At 43.5% G+C, this 20,119-nt stretch overlaps 1 protein-coding gene across 2 annotated transcripts in view; it reads left to right on the top strand.

Annotated features, from left to right (window-relative positions):
• Positions 1-20,119, top strand: part of LOC115092810 (disintegrin and metalloproteinase domain-containing protein 9-like) — a 606,381-nt gene that overhangs the window by 381,383 nt on the left and 204,879 nt on the right. For both annotated transcript variants that reach the window (XM_029604139.1, XM_029604138.1), the window contains exon 14: positions 16,431-16,626. In XM_029604139.1, the coding sequence (XP_029459999.1) occupies positions 16,431-16,626 (196 nt within the window). The remainder of the gene's footprint in view (positions 1-16,430; positions 16,627-20,119) is intronic.

The raw sequence follows: 20,119 nt of genomic DNA, 5'->3' as shown, positions 1-20,119 counted from the left end.
TTGGGCACCTACATTTTGGGGGTCCATAGTGTGCGCTTATTGGACAGAGCTTGTTTTTTAAGTGTTTTGTTCAGGCTCACTTGTGCGGGCGTGCAGCTGGGCACACAATTGTCAGATGCTTTTGGGAGCATGCTGCTAGCAGGTTTTTAACCATGGTGCCGGTAGCAAAAAAACCTAAGTGCCTTACCCTATGTGCTGCTTGCCATATATGGGTATCATAGCCTGGCGTCCCCTCTAACGTGTATCAGTGCTTCTTAGAGGCTCAGGGAGAACTATCTCCAGCTTATTTTGCTGAGCCCAGGCCCTCTGCATGATGTGGGAATGGAACCAGAGGGGGAACTGCCAGAGATTTTGCCTTGTTTTGGGGCTCCCCTAACTGGTTTGTCAGCAGGGGAAGGCAACTCAGTGGGCATAGGACCGATGCCCTCTGGTTTTGGTATGGATCCTTCTGCCTTTTCTTGGGTGGAATTTTTTCAAGGGCAACAGTTTTTTCTTCAGCTGCAGTTGCCTGCTCTAACCAAACCTAAAAGTTCAGGATTGCAGGCTGCGGATCCCTGCATGGCTGGTGCTGAGGGAAAATAAGGTCATCATGGAAACAATAAATGATTTCTTTGCTTCAGTGTTTACTGAAGAGCATGTTAGAGAAATACCCGTTCCGGAGATGGTTTTCATGGGTGATGATTCAGATCAACTGAGTCAAATCATGGTGAACCTGGAAAATGTGATAGGCCTGACTGACAAACTGAAGAGTAGTAAATCACCTGGACTGGATAGTATACACCCCAGGTTTCTGAAAGAACTAAAAAATGAAATTTCAGAACTATTAGTAAAAATATGTAACCTATCATCAAAATCATCCAATGTACCTGAAGATTGGAAGATGGCCCTATATTTAAAAAGGGATCCATGGGTGATCTGAGAAACTATAGACCAGTGAGCCTGACTTCAGTGCCGGGAAAAATCATTGAAACTGTTATAAAGAATAAAATCACAAAACATTTAGATGGCCGTGTCCCATCAAACCATGTCTAACATAGGTTTATCCAAGGGAAGCCTTGCCTCACAAATGTCCTACATTTTTTTGAAGGGGTGAATAAACATGTGGACAAAGGTGAACCGGTAGATGTGGTGTATTTGGATTTTCAGAAGGTGTTTGGCAAAGTCCTGCATGGGAGGCTTCTAAGAAAACTAAAAAGTCATGGGATGGGATGCGATGTCCTTTTGTGGATTGCAAGTTGGTTAACAGGTAGGAAATAGAGAGTAGGATTAAATGGTCAGTTTTCACAATGGAAAAAGGTAAACAGTGGAGTGCCCCAGGGATCTGTACTTGGACCAGTGCTTTTTAATATATTTATAAATGATCTGGAAAGGGGTATGATGAGTGAGGTGATCAAATTTGCGGTTGACACAAAATTAGGCAGAGTATTTATTTATTTATTTTATTTAATACTTTTCTATACCGGCATTCGTGGTTACATCAAACTGGTTTACATCCAAACTAAAGGTGGAAAATACATAAAACAGGTACTAGGGATGGGACAACAGAGAAAAGGCCAATAGGTAGCAAAAACAGAAGCAACCAATAATATAATAAAAGCTAAAAAGCATCAATAATCACAAACTAATTACATAGATACAGGTCAATGTAAGGATGCAGCATAAGGTTAAAATGGAGGGCGGGTCTACTCAGGGTAAGCCTGCTTAAAGAGCCATGCCTAATTTCTTTTTTAATTTATTGGTACAAGGCTCAAGTCGGAGATTTGAGGGTAGTGAATTCCATTGTATAGGACCAGCAATAGAGATGGTGCAGTCCCTTGTGGAGGAGAGGTATGCCTTTTTGAGTGATGGTACGTGGAGGGTTCCTTTATTGTTTGTTCTGGTGGAGCGGTTAGAGCGTGTGCGGCAGAGTGGTTCATCAAGCCAATTGGAGTTGTGTTTGTATAAGGATTTATGAATGATGGTGAGAGTTTTATAAAGGATGCGTGAGGGGATAGGGAGCCAATAGCGGTCTTTAAGGATGGGAGTGATGTGGGCTGATTTACAGGAGTTTGTGATGGTCCTCGCTACTGCGCTCTGGAGCATTTGAAGTGGCTTTATGATGGAATAGGGGAGCCCTAGGAGGAGGGAGTTGCAGTAGTCCATTTTGGAAGAGAGGGTGGCCTGGATGACAGTACAGAAGTCATGGGTGTGGTTTTAGTTTTTTAGAATATTGAGCTTGAAGAATCCCTCCTTGAGGATAGTATTGACGTATTTCTTTAGATTCAGTTGCTGGTCAATGAGGACCCCGAGGTCTCTTACAAATGGTTGGGCGGAGATGGCACTGAATGCCGGATCATTAGCAATGGAGAGTTTAGCGGATTGGTGTTAGGAAATGAAGAGCAGTTCAGTTTTGATGGTGTTTAAGGCAAGGTGGAGGTTTGTGAGTAAGGTGTTAATGGACACAAGGCATGTGTCCCAATGCTTAAGGAAATCAGAGATAGAGCCTTGGACCGGAATGATGATATGGGCATCATCGGCATATAGGTAAAACTTGAGGCCAAGGTCTGATAGGAGCTGGCAGAGGTGGGTAAGGTAGATATTGAATAGGGTGAAAGAGAGGGAGGAACCTTGAGGGACACCTTGGGACAGGGGGTAATGATTAGATTCAGCGTTGCCTATTTTGACAGAGAACTTTCTATTGGAAAGGTATGATTTGAACCAGAAGAGGGCTAGGCCTGAAATGCCAATTTCAGCAAGACGGGTGATAAGGAGGTTGTGGTTGATTGTGTCGAACGCAGTGGAAATATCAAGGAGGTAGCAGTTACCCTGATCCATACCTCTGATGAGATGGTCAGAGAGCATGAGTTGGAGTGTTTCTGTGTTGAAGTGCTTGTGGAAGCCGAATTGAGAAGGATGAGGATATTGTTATTTTCAAGGTAGTCCATGAGTTGGGAATTGACTACCTTTTCCATGATTTTAGAGATAAACGGGAGGTTTGAAATGGGATGGAAGTTAGCTGGGTCATTTGGGTCTAATGATGGTTTTTTGAGCAGGGGTTTGACCACTGCTTGCTTGAGTGTGTCTGGGACTATGCCGGAGGAGAGGGAGCAGTTAATGAAGTCAGCTAATGGTTTGGTGATGGTGTTGGGAATGGATAGAAGTAATTTAGTGGGGATGGTGTCTGTGGGGTGAATGGCAGGCTTAATCTTTTTAATGGTTGATTCTATTTCCTTGGCCAAGGTAAAGTCGAGAGAGATGAGGGTGGCGGTGGTAGGGCCAGGGCAAAGAGGGGGGGGGGGGGAGGGAAATGATGTGTTATGGAATCTAAGGAGGATGTTCGCTATTTTACTATGGAAGTAGAGTGCTAATTCTTCACATTCAGAGCTAGCTTCATTATTGGGGATGGGGGGGTGGGGCAGATTTGGTGAGGTCAGCAATGTTGGAGTAGTTAAATCTCAAATGGATTGTGTGATGCAGGAGGACTGTGTGATGAACTGCAGAAGGACTTTGAAAGACTGGGATTCCAAATGAAAGATTACATTTAACATGGACAAATGCAAAGTGATGCATAGAGGGAAAAATAACCCATGCTGTAGTTACACGATGTTAAGTTCTATCATAGGAATTACCACCCAGGAAAGAGATCTTGGCATCATAGTGGATAATATATTGAAATTGTCGGCCCAGTGTGCTGTGGCGATCAAAAAAGCAAACAGAATGTTAGGAATTATTAGGAAGGGAATGGAAACTAAAAGAGGATATCATAATGCCTTTGTATTGCTCCATGATGACACCACACCTTGAATACTGTGTGCAGTTCTGGTCACTGCATTGCAAAAAGGATATTGCTGCACTGCAGAAAGTTCAGAGAAGGGCGACCAAAATGATAAGGGGCATGGAACGGCTGCCCTGTGAGGAAAGGCTAAAGACGTTGGGGCTCTTCAGTTTGGAGAAAAGATGACTGAGGGGGGATATAATAGAAGTCTACAAAATCTTGAAATGACTTGAACAAGTTAATGTAAATTGGTTATTTACACTCTCAGATAATAGAAGGACTAGGGGGCACTCCATAAGGTTAGCAAGTAGCTCATTTAAAACAAATTGAAGACAATTCTTCTTCAGTCAGTGCATAGTTAAGCTCTGGAATTAATTGCCAGAGGATGTGTTACAGCAGTTAGTGTAACTGGGTTTAAAATAGGTTTGGATAAGTTCCTAGAGGATAAATCCAGAAACTGCTATCACAGTAATTAATAAGCAATAGTAGCTTGTGAACTATCTAATGGTTGGGTACTTGCCAGGTACTTGTGACTTGGACTGACCATTGTTGAAAACAGGATGCGGAGCTTGATGGACCCTTTTCTTTAATGAAGACAAGTTAATCAACCTTCTGCCATTAGCTGCCAGATGGTGGTGCTATTGTCCTGCTGAGTGGCTGCGTTTCTGGGGATTACTGGTAAGCGTCAGATCCAGTCCCTAGGTTAGTGATATTACACTTCTTATCTGAGCTCAATGTTTTCCTGTTAACTGAGTGTATGAATAGTTGTCTGTTAATAGTTATGTTCATGTAATATTTAGTCGTCCACAGTTGGCTGTTACAGAGAATATTAGTGGGCTGATGTCAGTGCAGGGGTATATATATGGTGATGTCAGCTTTGCTCCGTCTCCAACTGCTGGTAGAGGTGCATAACCCACTTGTGTGAATTAACCTGTCTTCCTTAAAGAAAAGGAAATTATCAGGTAAGTAGTGATTTCTCCATGTTGCAGTTACATCAAACGCATCAGGGCTTATTTGTTAAGGGTATTAATCCCCATGCCTTCTGTTAAGGGGAGTAAACAATGCACCAGCAGTATACCCCCATGCACTCTTTTCTTCATTTCCATCCTCAAGCCTTTAGGGATCCACAGTTTTTATCCAATGCCCCTTTGAATTCTTTGACTGTTTTCATTTTTACCGCCTCCTCTGGAAGGGTATTCCAGGCATCCACCACCGTCCCTGTCTGGTGTCCTCTCCTGAGGCTGGGATTTCCACAGAACAATGTGCCATTCTCTGATTTATCAGAGGATGGAGGTATTTAAGCTGATGCAGATGTAGCCTCCGTCCTGGTCAGCTCGAGCACAGGGCATATGGGGAGGGCCACAGACCATGCAAGCCTCATGGCCATCCTGGGTTCCCACACAGGGGGAAAAATTTCACTTTACAAGACCATTAGGATTTTGTACTCATGGGGGCTCTTCCTGTACACCAGTCAAGCAGTTCACAAAGACCACATCCACACCAGCTCTCTTCAAAATAAAACTTTTTACTGATTAATGGCAGGGAAAACACAAAGTGCTTTTCAATATATATATAAATGATCTGGAAAGGAATACGACGAGTGAGGTTATTAAATTTGCGGATGATACAAAATTATTCAGAGTAGTTAAATCACAAGCGGATTGTGATACATAACAGGAGGACCTTGCAAGACTGGAAGATTGGGCATCCAAATGGCAGATGGAATTTAATGTGGACAAGTGCAAGGTGTGGCATGTAGGGAAAAATAACCCTTGCTGTAGTTACACAATGTTAGGTTCCATATTAGGAGCTACCACCCAGGAAAAAGATCTAGGCGTCATAGTGGATAATACATTGAAATCATCGGCTCAGTGTGCTGCAGCAGTCAAAAAAGCAAACAGGAATTATTAGGAAGGGAATGATTAATAAAACGGAAAATGTCATAATGTCTCTATATCGCTCCATGATGAGACCGCACCTGGAATACTGTGTACAATTCTGGTCGCCGCATCTCAAAAAAGATATAGTTGCGATGGAGAAGGTACAGAGAAGGGCAACCAAAATGATAAAGGGGATGGAACAGCTCCCCTATGAGGAAAGGCTGAAGAGGTTAGGGCTGTTCAGCTTGGAGAAGAGACGGCTGAGGGGGGATATGATAGAGGTCTTTAAGATCATCAGAGGTCTTGAACGAGTAGATCTGAATCGGTTATTTACACTTTCGAATAATAGAAGGACTAGGGGGCATTCCATGAAGTTAGCAAGTAGCACATTTAAGACTAATCGGAGAAAATTCTTTTTCACTCAACGCACAATAAATCTCTGGAATTTATTTATTTATTTATAACTTTTATATACCGAGGTTCAATTAACAGAATTAATTATCACTTTGGTTTACATTACAACCAGCAAACGACAATAATGACATAGTCTTGTCTTACATTGAACAAGGTGGAGAAACCTGAATAAACATCACTTGGGATAAAACAGTGAAAGTGTTTTGAATTACATTGAGCAGAGTGGAGATAAAACTTGTAAAAACAACATATGGGAGAAGGTGAAGTGAAAGCGTGGTGAGATGTACTCGCAGGGTGAAAAAAACCGGTATGGCGGGTTTGGTTAAAGGGGTGAGAAGGGGATGAAAATGGCGGCTTTGTTACAAATACTTAGGATACTTGAGGGAACGCTTAGGTCAGGACAGACAGGTGGGGCTGAGGAGGAAAAGAGTGGTTATGGGAAAGCTTGGCCAAACAGCAGTGTCTTAAGTCTCTTCTTGAAGGTGATTGGACATTGTTCAAGCCTTAGGTCAGGTGGGAGCAGGTTCCATTGCTTGGGGCCGGAAGCGGACAAAGCTCTTTTGCTTAAGGACGTTTTGATAGTAGATGCTTGAAGAGTACCTCTCTGGGCTAGTCTTAGAGGATGGGAGGAGGAGTGGAGTTGCAAAGGAATTGTGAGGTCCAGTGGAGTGATGTTGTGAATGGCCTTATGAGTAACTGTTAATAGTTTATATTTATTTTTATTTATTTATTTTATTTTATATACCGGCAGCCGTTTGCACATCGTGCCAGTTTACAGGTAACTTACAACCAAGGGTATATAGGCAAAGCCTTTACAATGAACAGTTTGTAACATAAAAACTCAGTAACATAGCAATAAAACAAGATAAATAAATAGGGGAAGGGGGGATGTAGGTGGACGAGACAAAGAGGGGGGGACGGGGGGAGGGTGAGGAAGGATACATAAGGAAAGGATATGACAGGGGTTTGAGGAAAAAGTGATAATATAAAATTTGTACAAAGAAGTATAAGCGCAGAGGAACAATGATTGAGGGGGGAAGGCGATTGTACTAAATAACATTTTAGGTTTGTAGTTCTTTGGAGGGGGTGGGTGTAGGGTGTAGGTCCTGAGGAGGGGTGTTGGTGAGTATGGGTGGTTGGGTTAGGGTGTTAGTAAGGGATGATAATGATTGTGATTGGGGGTTATGCTTGGAGGAAGAGCCAGGTTTGGAGTTTCTTTTTTGAAAGTAGGTGTGGAGGTTTCGGTACGTAGTTCAAGGGGGCATGGAGTTCCAAAAGGGAAGGGGCCCTGCTAGGGAGAGGGCCCTTTTGGTGGTGGAAATGAGTCTTGTGGATTTTATGGAGGGGGGAATAAGGGTTCCACGGAGCGAGGATCGGGTGGGTCTGTTGGAGGTGCGTGGGAGGAAGGGAGGGTTTAGCCAGTTGTAATGTTCGTTAGTAATACTTTTGTGGATGAGGGTAAGGGTCTTGTAAATAATTTGTGAGTGAATGGGTAGCCAGTGGAGATTAATGAGGGTGGGAGTGATGTGGTCTTTCTTATTGGCATTGGTGAGGATGCGTGCAGTGGCATTTTGAAGGAGTTGTAGGGGTTTGATGTGGGAAGCAGGGAGGCCAAGAAGGAGTGCGTTACAGTAATCAATCTTTGAGAAAATTATGGATTGAAGTACTGTGCGGAAATCAGAGAAGTAGAGAAGGGGTTTAGGTTTTTTGAGGGTTTGTAGTTTGAAGTAGCAGCTGCTAAGAATAGATTTGATGTATGGTTTGAAGGTAAGTTGGTTATCAAGTATGACCCCCAGGTTCTTGTGTTAGAGAGAAAGTTAGGGGGGTGGAGGGTGGGGGATAAGGGTATGGATGCATGTTTGGAGGAGATGAGGAGGAGTTCAGTTTTTTGCGGGTTAAGGGCTAGGTGGCATGTCAGAGAGGAGTTGGTTTATTGGAATCGAGGATGGTGTTCCATTTTTTGGATGGCAGTGAGTTGCAGAGTTTGTAAAAGATATAAGGATTTGCACGTCATCGTCGTAGATAAAATGTGTAATACCAAGGTTGGAGAGGAAGTTTTGTGAGGGGGGAGCATATAAATGTTAAATAGGGTGGAGGAAAGGGAGGATCCCTTGGGGGGACGCCACAATCCAGATTAACAGGGGGGGAGGATGTAAAAATTGGTCAGTGAGGACTGTGTAGTACGGTTTTGGAGGAAGGATTCTGAACTTTATTGGGAGCCAATGTAACTTCTTTAAAATCGGGGGTTATATGGTCCCTTTATTTGGATTTTGTGAGAATCCTTGCGGTTGTGTTCTGTAACAACTGGAGTGGCTTAAGTGAGATATCTGGCAGGCCGTGAAGAAGTGCATTGCAATAGTCAATTTTTGAGAAAATGATAGATTGTAAGACTGACCTGAAATCCTGGAAATGGAGGAGGGGTCTTAGCCTTTTTAGAACTTGGAGTTTGAAGTAACACTCCTTTACCGTGTTGTTGATGAAGCCTGTGTAGCTCATTTGGCTGTCCATGATTACCCTGAGGTTTCTGACTTTGGGGGAAAAGGAAGGAAACACTGACAGTTGTAGGTTGTTTAGTGGTATGCTGCCATCTTGTGTGATTAGTAAGAACTCTGTCTTGTCGGCGTTGAGTATCAAATTGAGGTTCGAGAGGAGGTTATTAATGGAGAGTAGACAGGCGTTCCAACGGAGAATGGTTTTTTGCAGAGAGTCTGTAATCGGTATCAGGATTTGGACATCGTCTGCATATAGGTAATGGGTTAGCTTAAGCTCAGAAAGAAGTTTGCAAAGCGGGAGAAGATAGATGTTGAATAATGTGGGGGATAACGATGATCCTTGTGGAACTCCAAGGGTGGAGATGAAAGGGGGGATTCTTTGCTGTTGATCTTGACTTTATATTGTCTATTCTGAAGGAAGGATTTGAACCAATTTAGGACAGTGTTTTTTGATGCCGATCTCCGTTAGTCTTTCAATGAGACACTGATGGTTCACTGTGTCGAATGCGGCCGATAAGTCTAGGGAGAATGAGCAGGCAGGGCTGTTTCCTTTCTAGGTTCATGAGGATGTTGTCTGAAAGAGATATAAGGAGGGATTCCGTATTTCTAGCTTTACGAAATCCAAGTTGTGCTGGAGAAAGGATGTTGTTATTGTCCAGGGAATTCGGAGAGAGTTGTTTATTGACTATTCTTTCCAGGATCTTAGCGATGATTGGAAGGTTTGCCAATCGGGCGAAAGTTTGCTGGGTTGTCTGTGGAGAGGTTTGTTTTTTTAGTAGGAGTTTTAAGATGGCAAGTTTGAGTGGGTCAGGGACATGACCCTGGGCTAAGGAGGCATTGATGATTTGCGAGATAGGCTTTTTGTTGCCAGAGGATGTGGTTAGTGTAGCTGGGTTCAAAAAAGGTTTGGATAAGTTCTTGGAGGGAGAAGTCCATTAACGGCTATTAGTTTAGAGTTTTACTTAGGGAATAGCCACTGCTATTAATTGCAATCAGTAGCATAGGATATTCTTAGTGTTTGGGTAATTACTAGGTTCTTGTGGCCTGGTTTGGCCTCTGTTGGAAACAGGATGCTGGGCTTGATGGACCCTTGGTCTGACCCAGCATGGCAATTTCTTATGTTCTTAATTGATACACTTAGGGCAGCGTACCACAACCAGCAAATCAATCCAGAAAAAAAGTTACAAAATAAGCACAATCTTGCTTCTCTTCACACCTCTTCCCCAAAACAGGTCAGCTCTTTGGGATGAGTACCCCTCCCACCCTGAGCCCTCCCGATACTTGGTAACTGTAATCTTGTCTCCAAAGTCCTTCTGTTGGTCTGTCTGTCTTTCTCTCTTTTGAGTCTGACTATTTTATAATCAGCCAGGCTGCCCTTCCTCTGCCAGTTCTCAGTACACCGGGCCACTTAATCGCCAGGGAAATCCTCTTTTCCTCACAACTCCCAGTTTCACTCTGGTAAACTTTCTGGGCAGGCTGTCCTTCCTCTGACACCTAGTATACTCGTGCCCAGGCATCAACTTCAGGATTTCCTGGAACTCATCATCTCAGGTCCTCCTCTTCCTCCTTTCCCATAGGACTCCAGCACTTTCCTTACTGTCTCCTGCCTTCCCTATGGAGAGACAAGTTCCTCCTATGCCTTCTACCAAGAAGCTAACTCTGATTCTTGACACGCACCCCTGTGTCACATGGGCACAGGAGTTTTGTTAACATACAGACCCTCCCAGTGGGAACTGGCTCACTACATTAACACACCTACAGTACACAGATCTCACACTGGTAGGATAACCTGTTGAGGACAAATTGCCATTCCACAAATGGGCAAACTATCCATAGGGGGCAGAATTTGACACCCTGTTACACAGGTATCATGACAAGATAGTGTAGAAATGATCTGGGAACCAGCACGGACCTGGCCAGATTGGAAATAGTCTAGAGAGCCAAAAAAAATGAAAAGATTAAATTTAACAATGCTTTTGAATAATTTACTAGTTTTGAAAAAATGGTCACATTTATTAATTTGGGACAGTATGGATGTAAGGCTTCTCTAGTCTTCAATTTTGAATTCCTTTTGAATGTGCTGGGCTTATTTTTTTTCAGAAATAGTCTTTCAGTAGTCAGCCTTAGTGAATACATGATACATAGATAGGGATCTTAATTTTCAGTTTTTATTTTATTTTTCCTTGGAATTTCAATGTTAAGCTCCCAAAAAAATCAGTGAAAAAATGACTCTTCCACTGATTTTTCTCCTATGTGTTAAAACACTCATTTTTCCATTGATTTCTTTTGTTATAGCATTGAAATTCCCACAAAACAAAACCCTGAAAATGAAGATCCCCATACATAGTGCAGCATATAATTTGTTAGGGCCAATTGAAATTCCCTAGCCAACCTTTAGTGCTAGTCTGGAGTCCATGATTTAACCTAAAACTGAATAAATGTCCATGAATTTTATGGTTTGTCCAAAAAGAATTCATGGTTGATAGAGCTCTTTCCACCTGCATCAATTTGTCTTGTGAGACTGGGCGATGTAGGGCTGTTTGCCCTGCCACTATCCATAGTGTACTAGCTTTGTGAATAAAGGGAGCTCTTTCATTTTTTCCATTGTTGTCACTCCAGCACCTTTCACAATCATAAAATTCAATAAAAAGTTCATTTTTTAAAAGTGTAAGTTGAAATTTGAGCTGTGTTATATCTAGTTTCCCTTTTCTTATTTTCACTAACTAGTAGTCTGCTACATTAGAACCATCAGGGAGAAATATTGCTAATCTGCAAATTATTATACTGATCAAACAAAATGCAAGTACATGCAAAGAGAGAGTCAAGTTTGCTTACTGTAAACGGAGTTCTCAGTAGATGGCAGGCGCTGAACCAAGCATGCACAGAAGTTCCCCTGCATGCTCTGCCTCTTGAGCCTTTCAGTTGTTTGTACAGCTCAGTTTTAACTCTGTAGTTGATTCTAAAGAGAGGTGGGTAGGTACTAAGCATGGCTAATACATCCTGCTATTTATGGTAAGCAAACTCGCCTTTCCCGTTAACAAGCAGGGCTGAATTAACCATGATATGTGGGGAGTCCCAAGGTGAGGGATGCAGCAGAGCCCTCACCTTGGGACTCCCCACATATCCCCAGCTCTCCCCACTCCCTCCATGAGGAGAGTAGATTACTGGGAGAACAGACTATGCAAAACTGCTTGCCCAAGGTTACTGGTACTTCATGATAAATTGTCCAGATAGTAATGAGGCAAGAAGGATTGAACTGATCACCAAGTTGCAGCTTTGCAGATGTGTTCAATGAGATGGCTCTTAGGTGAGCAACCGAAGTATCAATTGGTCTTACTTGATAAGCCTTGACAGAGTCTGTGATCTGGAAGCCAGCCAGGAGCATAACAATATGTGAAACAGTCTGCTGGCCAGTTGGACAGCATGCACTTGGCAACAGTTATTCCCCAATTTGTTATGGTAGTAAGAGATAGGGATGTGAATCGTTTTTTGACGATTTAAAATATCATCCGATATATTTTAAATCGTCAAAAATCATTAGAGGTGATATTTAATAGGAATTCCCCCGATTTATCGTCAAAAATCGTAAATCGGGGGAAGGGGGAGGGCGGGAAAACCGGCACACTAAAACATCCCTAAAACCCACCCCAACCCTTTAAAATAAATCCCCCACCCTCCCGAACCCCCCCAAAATGTCTTAAATTACCTGGGGTCCAGTGGGGGGGGGGGGGGGGGTCCCGTTGTGATCTTCCACTCTTGGGCCACGGATGCGTTGATAGAAATGGCGCCATTTTGGTTCCTGTCCCCCGACGTCACGAGCATAGGAGATCGCTCCCGAACCCCCGCTGGACCCCCAGGGACATTTGGCCAGCTTGGGGGGGGGCTCCTGACCCCCACAAGACTTGCCAAAAGTCCAGCAGGGGTCCGGGAACGACCTCCTGCACTCGAATCGTGTTGCCGTAATGAAAAATGGCCATATGGCCGGCGCCAATATGGCCATATTGCTGTATTGCAAAATGGCGCCGGCCATATGGCCGGCGCCATTTTTCATTACAGCAACACGATTTGAGTGCAGGAGGTCGTTCCCGGACCCCCGCTGGACTTTTGGCAAGTCTTGTGGGGGTCAGGAGGCCCCCGCAAGCTGGCCAAAAGTCCCTGGGGGTCCAGCGGGGGTCTGGGAGCGATCTCCTATGCTCGTGATGTCGGGGGACAGGAACCAAAATGGCGCCGGCGCTACCTTTGCCCTGTCATATGACAGGGCAAAGGTAGCGCCGGTGCCATTTCTATCAACACACCCGTGGCCCGAGAGTGGAAGATCACAACGGGACCCCCCACTGGACCCCAGGTAATTTAAGACATTTTGGGGGGGTTTGGGAGGGGGGGGGGTTTTATTTTAAAGGGTCGGGGTGGGTTTTAGGGATGTTTTAGTGTGCCGGTTTTCCCTTTTTCAGTACAGTGAATGGAAGGCCTTTTCCACTATATGTGCTTGAGGTTTTAGAAAAAACAAGAGCAAAACAATGTCTTGATTTGAATGAAATTCTGCAATTACTTTGGTAGAAACTTAAGGTTAGTGTGGAGCATCACTCTTTTTGTAGAAAACTGTAATACTGAGAATACTGACCCTTCTAGCCAAACTGATGGCAACCAGATAAAAAACTTTAAGGAAGCTGATTCCAATGCTCGTAGGGAGGCTTCATCAGTTGGGCCAGGACAACACTGAGATCCTATAGCACTAATGGCTTCGCAACCAGAAGTCTCATATGCCATAAGCCTTTCATAAACTTCAGTACTAGAGGATGGATGGAGATCTTTTTTCTATCCACTTGAGGATGGTAAGCAGCAATGACAATGAGGTGCACTTTGACTGATGACATACCTACTCAAGTAATCTATAAAACAAAATATACTGCATGTTTTCCCTACCATATTGTTGCAAGGACATTTGCAAGGGCTTTCAATCCTTGTGAACACCATCTGCGGATGAATCAGAGTATATTTGTATCGCACACTGGCTAGGCTTGGTATGTTATGGAGCAACGTTCTAGGATGACCTGACTGAAAGCCATGGAAGAATCAAATGGTTTGATTACTGTATGTTTTATTTCTTCCATTACAATGTTTTATCACTTCAAGTAAAATAATCAGACTGGTGCAGAAATGTGGGCTTCAGCACTTCTCTATCTAGTTTTCATGATATCCACAGTTTCATGGGTTATACTTTCTTAGATTTTGGTATGTGAACCAGCTTAGTTTGCAGGATTCTATAATCCAAAGAAACCTATCTCTTGATGACTCATTGGTATAAATATAAGATTAATGCCTGCAGCCATTTTATTTCAACTGTTATATGGTTATATTGCTATATTGTTATGTAGAGCTGTGAAATAAAAGTGATAATAAATAAATAAATAGGGATGTGAATCGTTTTTCAACGATTAAAATTATCGTCCGATAATGTTTATATTGTCTTAAATCGTTATAGAACACGATACAATAGAAATTCTAACGATTTATCGTTAAAAATCGTTAAATCGTGTTAGTGCGCACTAACTCCCCGTTAGTGCGCACTAACTCGATTTAGTGCGCACTAACTGAAAATGATACAAATAAACACTTTCCAGGTCACTGAAGGTCAGTTAGGAATGAATATGTGTTCCTATTGGCTGGCTGCCCTCTTATCTATTGATGTTACCAAGGTTACCACTGAGGTGATGGTTGGGGGTATGGGAAATGGAACTGGAAACTAACGAACACCAACAGAAAATGAAACAAAGTGTTCACACTTCCCAGGTCAGTAAAGGTCACTTAGGAATGAATATGTATGTATGTATTCCTATTGGCTGGCTGTGCTCTTATCTATTGATGTTACCAAGGACTAATACTGAGGGTAATGGTTGGGGGGATGTGAAATGGAAACAGTTGGAAGCTTGACAAAAAAAGTAATGTAATGATCAGCACTCACGTGACTAGAACTTGTTTGTTTATTATTTTTGTTAGCAGGCACCTGAAATGCTAGTGCATGTTGAATTTGCCAATCACTGTGCATTTTAGAAGGTGGTCCTGGCTGGAACTGTACACAGTTCAAATATATGTAATTGATTGTTGGTAAGTGTATTTTTTAAGTAGCCACACTGGCACAAGTATGTTTACTTTTCCTCCTACTTAACTCACTAGCTCAGCTTTGTAAGAAGGGCTTCTCTGCTTGTGTGTTGTTTTTGTTTGGTGTGAGGAGAGCAGAAACATCAGATCTTTATTCAATCTACTACAGTCATCTCTTACAGTGCCCTATCCCTATTAATACCAGGAGTGTTGTGATCTTCCTGCACACAGTGCCCTAACCCTGATACCAGTCTGAGACAGCTCCCTCCCTGCATTACTAGTGAGAGGCTGGCTTCACAGACAGGGGGGAGCTGCCTGACCCTCACTCCTGACTTCCCCCATGTCCCAGCTAGTGAATGGTGTGTGGGTGAGGGGGGGGGGCGGATGGTGAAGTCTGAGACAGCTCCCTCCCTGCATTACTAGTGAGAGGCTGGCTTCACAGACAGGGGGGAGCTGCCTGACCCTCACTCCTGACTTCCCCCATGTCCCAGCTAGTGAATGGTGTGTAGGTGAGGGGGGGGGAGGAGGATGGTGAAGTCTGAGACAGCTCCCTCCCTGCATTACTAGTGAGAGGGCTGGCTTCACAGACAGGGGGGAGCTGCCTGACCCTCACTCCTGACTTCCCCCATGTCCCAGCTAGTGAATGGTGTGTGGGTGAGGGGGGGGGGAGGATGGTGAAGTCTGAGACAGCTCCCTCCCCTGCATTACTAGTGAGAGGCTGGCTTCACAGACAGGGGGGAGCTGCCTGACCCTCACTCCTGACTTCCCCCATGTCCCAGCTAGTGAATGGTGTGTGGGTGAGGGGGGGGGGGGGGGGGGATGGTGAAGTCTGAGACAAGCTCCCTCCCTGCATTACTAGTGAGAGGCTGGCTTCACAGACAGGGGGGAGCTGCCTGACCCTCACTCCTCTGGGGTATTGTGATCTTCCTGCACACAGTGCCCTATCCCTGATACCAGGGGTGTTGTGATCTTCCTGCATGCAGTGCCCTATCCCTATTAATACCAGGAGTGTTGTGATCTTCCTGCATGCAGTGCCCTATCCCTATTAATACCAGGAGTGTTGTGATCTTCCTGCATGCAGTGCCCTATCCCTGATACCGGGATGTGTGCAAGAAGATCACAACACCCCCGGTATCAGGAATAGGGCACTGTGTGCAGGAAGATCACAACACCCCCAGTATCAGGAATAGGGCACTGTGTGCAGGAAGATCACAACACCCCTGGTATTAGGGATAGGGCACTGTGTGCAGGAAGATCACAACACTCCTGGTATTAATAGGGATAGGGCACTGTGTGCAGGAAGATCACAATACCCTGGTATCAGGGTTAGGGCACAAGTTCTAGTCACATTGACTGATCACATTACTTGTTTTGTCAAGCTACCAACTGTTTCCATTTCCCATCCCCCATATACTGTCAGTAGGAAACTTGGTAACATGAATAAATAAGAGGGCAGCCAATAGGAATACATATTCATTCCTAAACTGACCTTAACTGACCTGAAAAGTGTCAAATTGTATCATTTTCAGTTAGTGCGCACTAACTCCCAGTTAGTGCGCACTAATCGGAAAAAACGATTTTTAACGATTTTTTAACTAAAAAATCGTGCCTAAGACGATTTTCTTGCCCTGCCACACGATTTCTATCGTTAAGACGATATGGAAAACGATTCACATCCCTATAAATAAATAGCACCTTTTGAAGGTTAAACAGCTAGTAGTTTTGGTCCTATGTCTTCAATTGTGAAATATCAACAGCTTACAAAGCTCAGTTTTTTGCTGTTTTCACCAGTTTGCTCCTGCAGGAACACAGTGCAGATCAAGTATTAGTGAGTGTGACCTGCCTGAAGTTTGTACTGGTTTATCTTCAGAATGTCCACCTGATGTATTTGTGAAGAATGGATTGCCCTGCAAGAAAAATACATTTTTTTGTTACAATAAGGTCTGCTATGACTATAAACAACACTGTAAGGGGATCTTTGGTCAAGGTAAGATCTTGCATATGGAAGGCTGAAGTTTCCTTGAAACAGTCTTCTGAAAACATGATTGGAAAGTTTTCAGTTGTCTCAGTCTAGTAGATTGGTCCAAAATGTCTGTAAGGAAAGAGACGAATGATGATCATTATACTCAAAAGCTAATCTGGAGTCAGCTCCATGTAAAGTAGTAAAGTTAGCATCAAATACTTGAACATTTCCATAAGCATTAAGGTAACAGGTGCATTGTATCAAAGCACAGCTCCAGAGTAAGGTTTTGATATCACCATCACAGGCAAATATAGTTACATTCAAAAGACCTTTCAGTTTTGGTAAACAAACATAAAAAAAAATGCTAAGGGATATGATTCTCAAGATTGTTTTTCATTGGGGTCACCTTCAAAGGCTGCAGAGGTGGTGAGTTACACTGCTGCTGCTCCAGGATCAGTCACGGTCCTCCAGTGGGAACCAGAGTAGTCTCTGGGAAGGCCCAAGGGAAGGCTTACCAAATATAACAAAGTCCAATGTCCATAACAATTGTTAGGTCCTTCACAGCATGGATCCTTAATTATAAACAGACAATTTCTTTATCAGGGCAGAGCAGGGAACTTCCTCCATCTTGCTGAGGAAACTGTGATCTGCCTGTACATGCCCCATACTGACTATAGCTCTGCGGTGTGTTTACAGCTCTTAAAAAAAGATAGCACCAAATTGGCAGTCCTTCAGTGTCACAAATGTTAATTTTGATATTATTGTCTTCTTACTAAAGGTGGGTTATATGATGCCCCCCCCCCCCCCCCTAAAACCTGAATGTCCCCCGACAGGTAACTAAGCCCACAGCTGATATATTAACTCTGTTTGCTCAATTGTTCCTGCATCATATTATTTAATAGTTGCATAACTGTACAGACATCGAGTGGGTCCTTTGAATATGGTTGTCTTATCATGCTGTAAGTATATATCGCCTTGGGCAACTGCACTTCAATTATCAAATCTGCTAGGCAATTTTCTCACTCTCTGCAGTCTTTGGGGTTGTGGTGGTAACACTATTTTATCTATTGATTTGTTTAAAGTTATTTCCCCTTCCAAAGAGGATGTACACTGTTCTTCACTGTTGCTGGGTATGATAGGTACCACAGAGTCCTCTTCCCATGAGTCTGGATGAAACTCCTTTGCATTAGGATTTAGCTCTCCACTTATTTATTTATATTCCACTTTTGAGCATTTCAAAGTGGATTACATTCAGGTACTATAGATATTTCCCTATCCCCACAGGGCTTACAATCTAATTTTGTACCTGAGGCAAAGGAGGGGAAAGTGACTTGCCCAAGGTCACAAGGTCACAAGGAGCAACAGTGGGATTTAAACCCTGGTTTCCCCGGGGTCTTAGCCCACTGCTCTAACCACTAGGCTACTCCTCCACTTAGCTGAGTTTCATCAGTACATGTGCTCCCTTCCATTTCAACTAGATCTGGATTTACACTCTCCATATGGTCATCCATACTGTCATCAGCTTCATCCTTCTGCCTTATCCGCAGTCGCTTGTTGATACTGGGTGGTCCATGAGTGATATCAGTCTCCTGCCTTCCAGAAATGAATCCACAGAGGTGCATTAGGTTTCCCACTGATCATTGAGTTTGTTTGCCTCTCAACTTCACATTTTTAACCAGTACTCTATCAACCTCTTCCTCCGGCACCATTTTGCTTTGCCGTACAGCAAAATGGCGCCGGCCGTACGGCAACACGATTTGCGTGCAGGAAGTCGTTCCCGGACCCCCGCTGGACTTTTGGCAAGTCTTGTGGGGGTCAGGAGGCCCCCCCAAGCTGGCCAAAAGTCCCTGGGGGTCCAGCGGGGGTCCGGGAGCGATCTCCTACGCTCCTGACGTCGGGGGACAAAAAACAAAATGGCGCCATGCTACCTTTGCCCTGTCATATGACAGGGCAAAGGTAGCGCCGGCGCCATTTCTACAACGCACCGGAGGCCCGAGAGTAAAAGATCACACCGGGACCCTCCCTCTGGACCCCAGGTAATTTAAGGCATTTTGGGGGGGGGGTTCGGGAGGGTGGGGGATTTATTTTAAAGGGTCGGGGTGGGTTTTAGGGTTGTTTTAGTGTGCCGGTTTTCCCGCCCTCCCCCTTCCCCTGATTTACGATTTTTTGACGATAAATCGGGGGAATTGTTATTGTATCGCGGCTCTAACGATTTTTGACGATTTAAAATATATCAGACGATATTTTAAATAGTCAAAAAACGATTCACATCCCTAATCATATCCCCCCTCAGTCGCCTCTTCTCCAAGCTGAAAAGTCCTAACCTCTTTAGTCTTTCCTCATAGGGGAGTTGTTCCATTCCCCTTATCATTTTGGTAGCCCTTTTCTGTACATTCTCCATCGCAATTATATCTTTGAGATGCGGCGACCAGAATTGTACACAGTATTCAAGGTGCGGTCTCACCATGGAGCGATACAGAGGCATTATGACATTTTCCATTTTATTCACCATTCCCTTTCTAATAATTCCCAACATTCTGTTTGCTTTTTTGACTGCCGCAGCACACTGAACCGACGATTTCAATGTGTTATCCACTATGACACCTAGATCTCTTTCTTGGGTTGTAGTACCTAATATGGAACCAAACATTGTGTAATTATAGCATGGGTTATTTTTCCCTATATGCATTACCTTGCACTTATCCACATTAAATTTCATCTGCCATTTGGATGCCCAATTTTCCAGTCTCACAAGGTCTTCCTGCAATTTATCACAATCTGTTTGTGATTTAACTACTCTGAACAATTTTGTGTCATCTGCAAATTTGATTATCTCACTCGTCGTATTTCTTTCCAGATCATTTATAAATATATTGAAAAGTAAGGGTCCCAATACAGATCCCTGAGGCACTCCACTGTCCACTCCCACTGAGAAAATTGCCCATTTAATCCTACTCTCTGTTTCCTGTCTTTTAGCCAGTTTGCAATCCACGAAAGGACATCGCCACCTATCCCATGACTTTTTACTTTTCCTAGAAGCCTCTCATGAGGAACTTTGTCAAACGCCTTCTGAAAATCCAAGTATACTATATCTACCGGTTCACCTTTATCCACATGTTTATTAACTCCTTCAAAAAAGTGAAGCAGATTTGTGAGGCAAGACTTGCCCTGGGTAAAGCCATGCTGACTTTGTTCCATTAAACCATGTCTTTCTATATGTTCTGTGATTTTGATGTTTAGAACACTTTCCACTATTTTTCCTGGCACTGAAGTCAGGCTAACCGGTCTGTAGTTTCCCGGATCGCCCCTGGAGCCCTTTTTAAATATTGGGGTTACATTTGCTATCCTCCAGTCTTCAGGTACAATGGATGATTTTAATGATAAGTTACAATTTTTTACTAATAGGTCTGAAATTTCATTTTTTAGTTCCTTCAGAACTCTGGGGTGTATACCATCCGGTCCAGGTGATTTACTACTCTTCAGTTTGTAAATCAGGCCTACCACATCTTCTAGGTTC

This window comes from Rhinatrema bivittatum, chromosome 5 (assembly GCF_901001135.1).
Source record: "Rhinatrema bivittatum chromosome 5, aRhiBiv1.1, whole genome shotgun sequence".
Lineage (NCBI taxonomy): Eukaryota > Metazoa > Chordata > Amphibia > Gymnophiona > Rhinatrematidae > Rhinatrema > Rhinatrema bivittatum.
The sequence above is the reverse complement of the archived record's forward strand: the minus strand, read 5'-3'. Positions and strand labels throughout refer to the sequence as shown.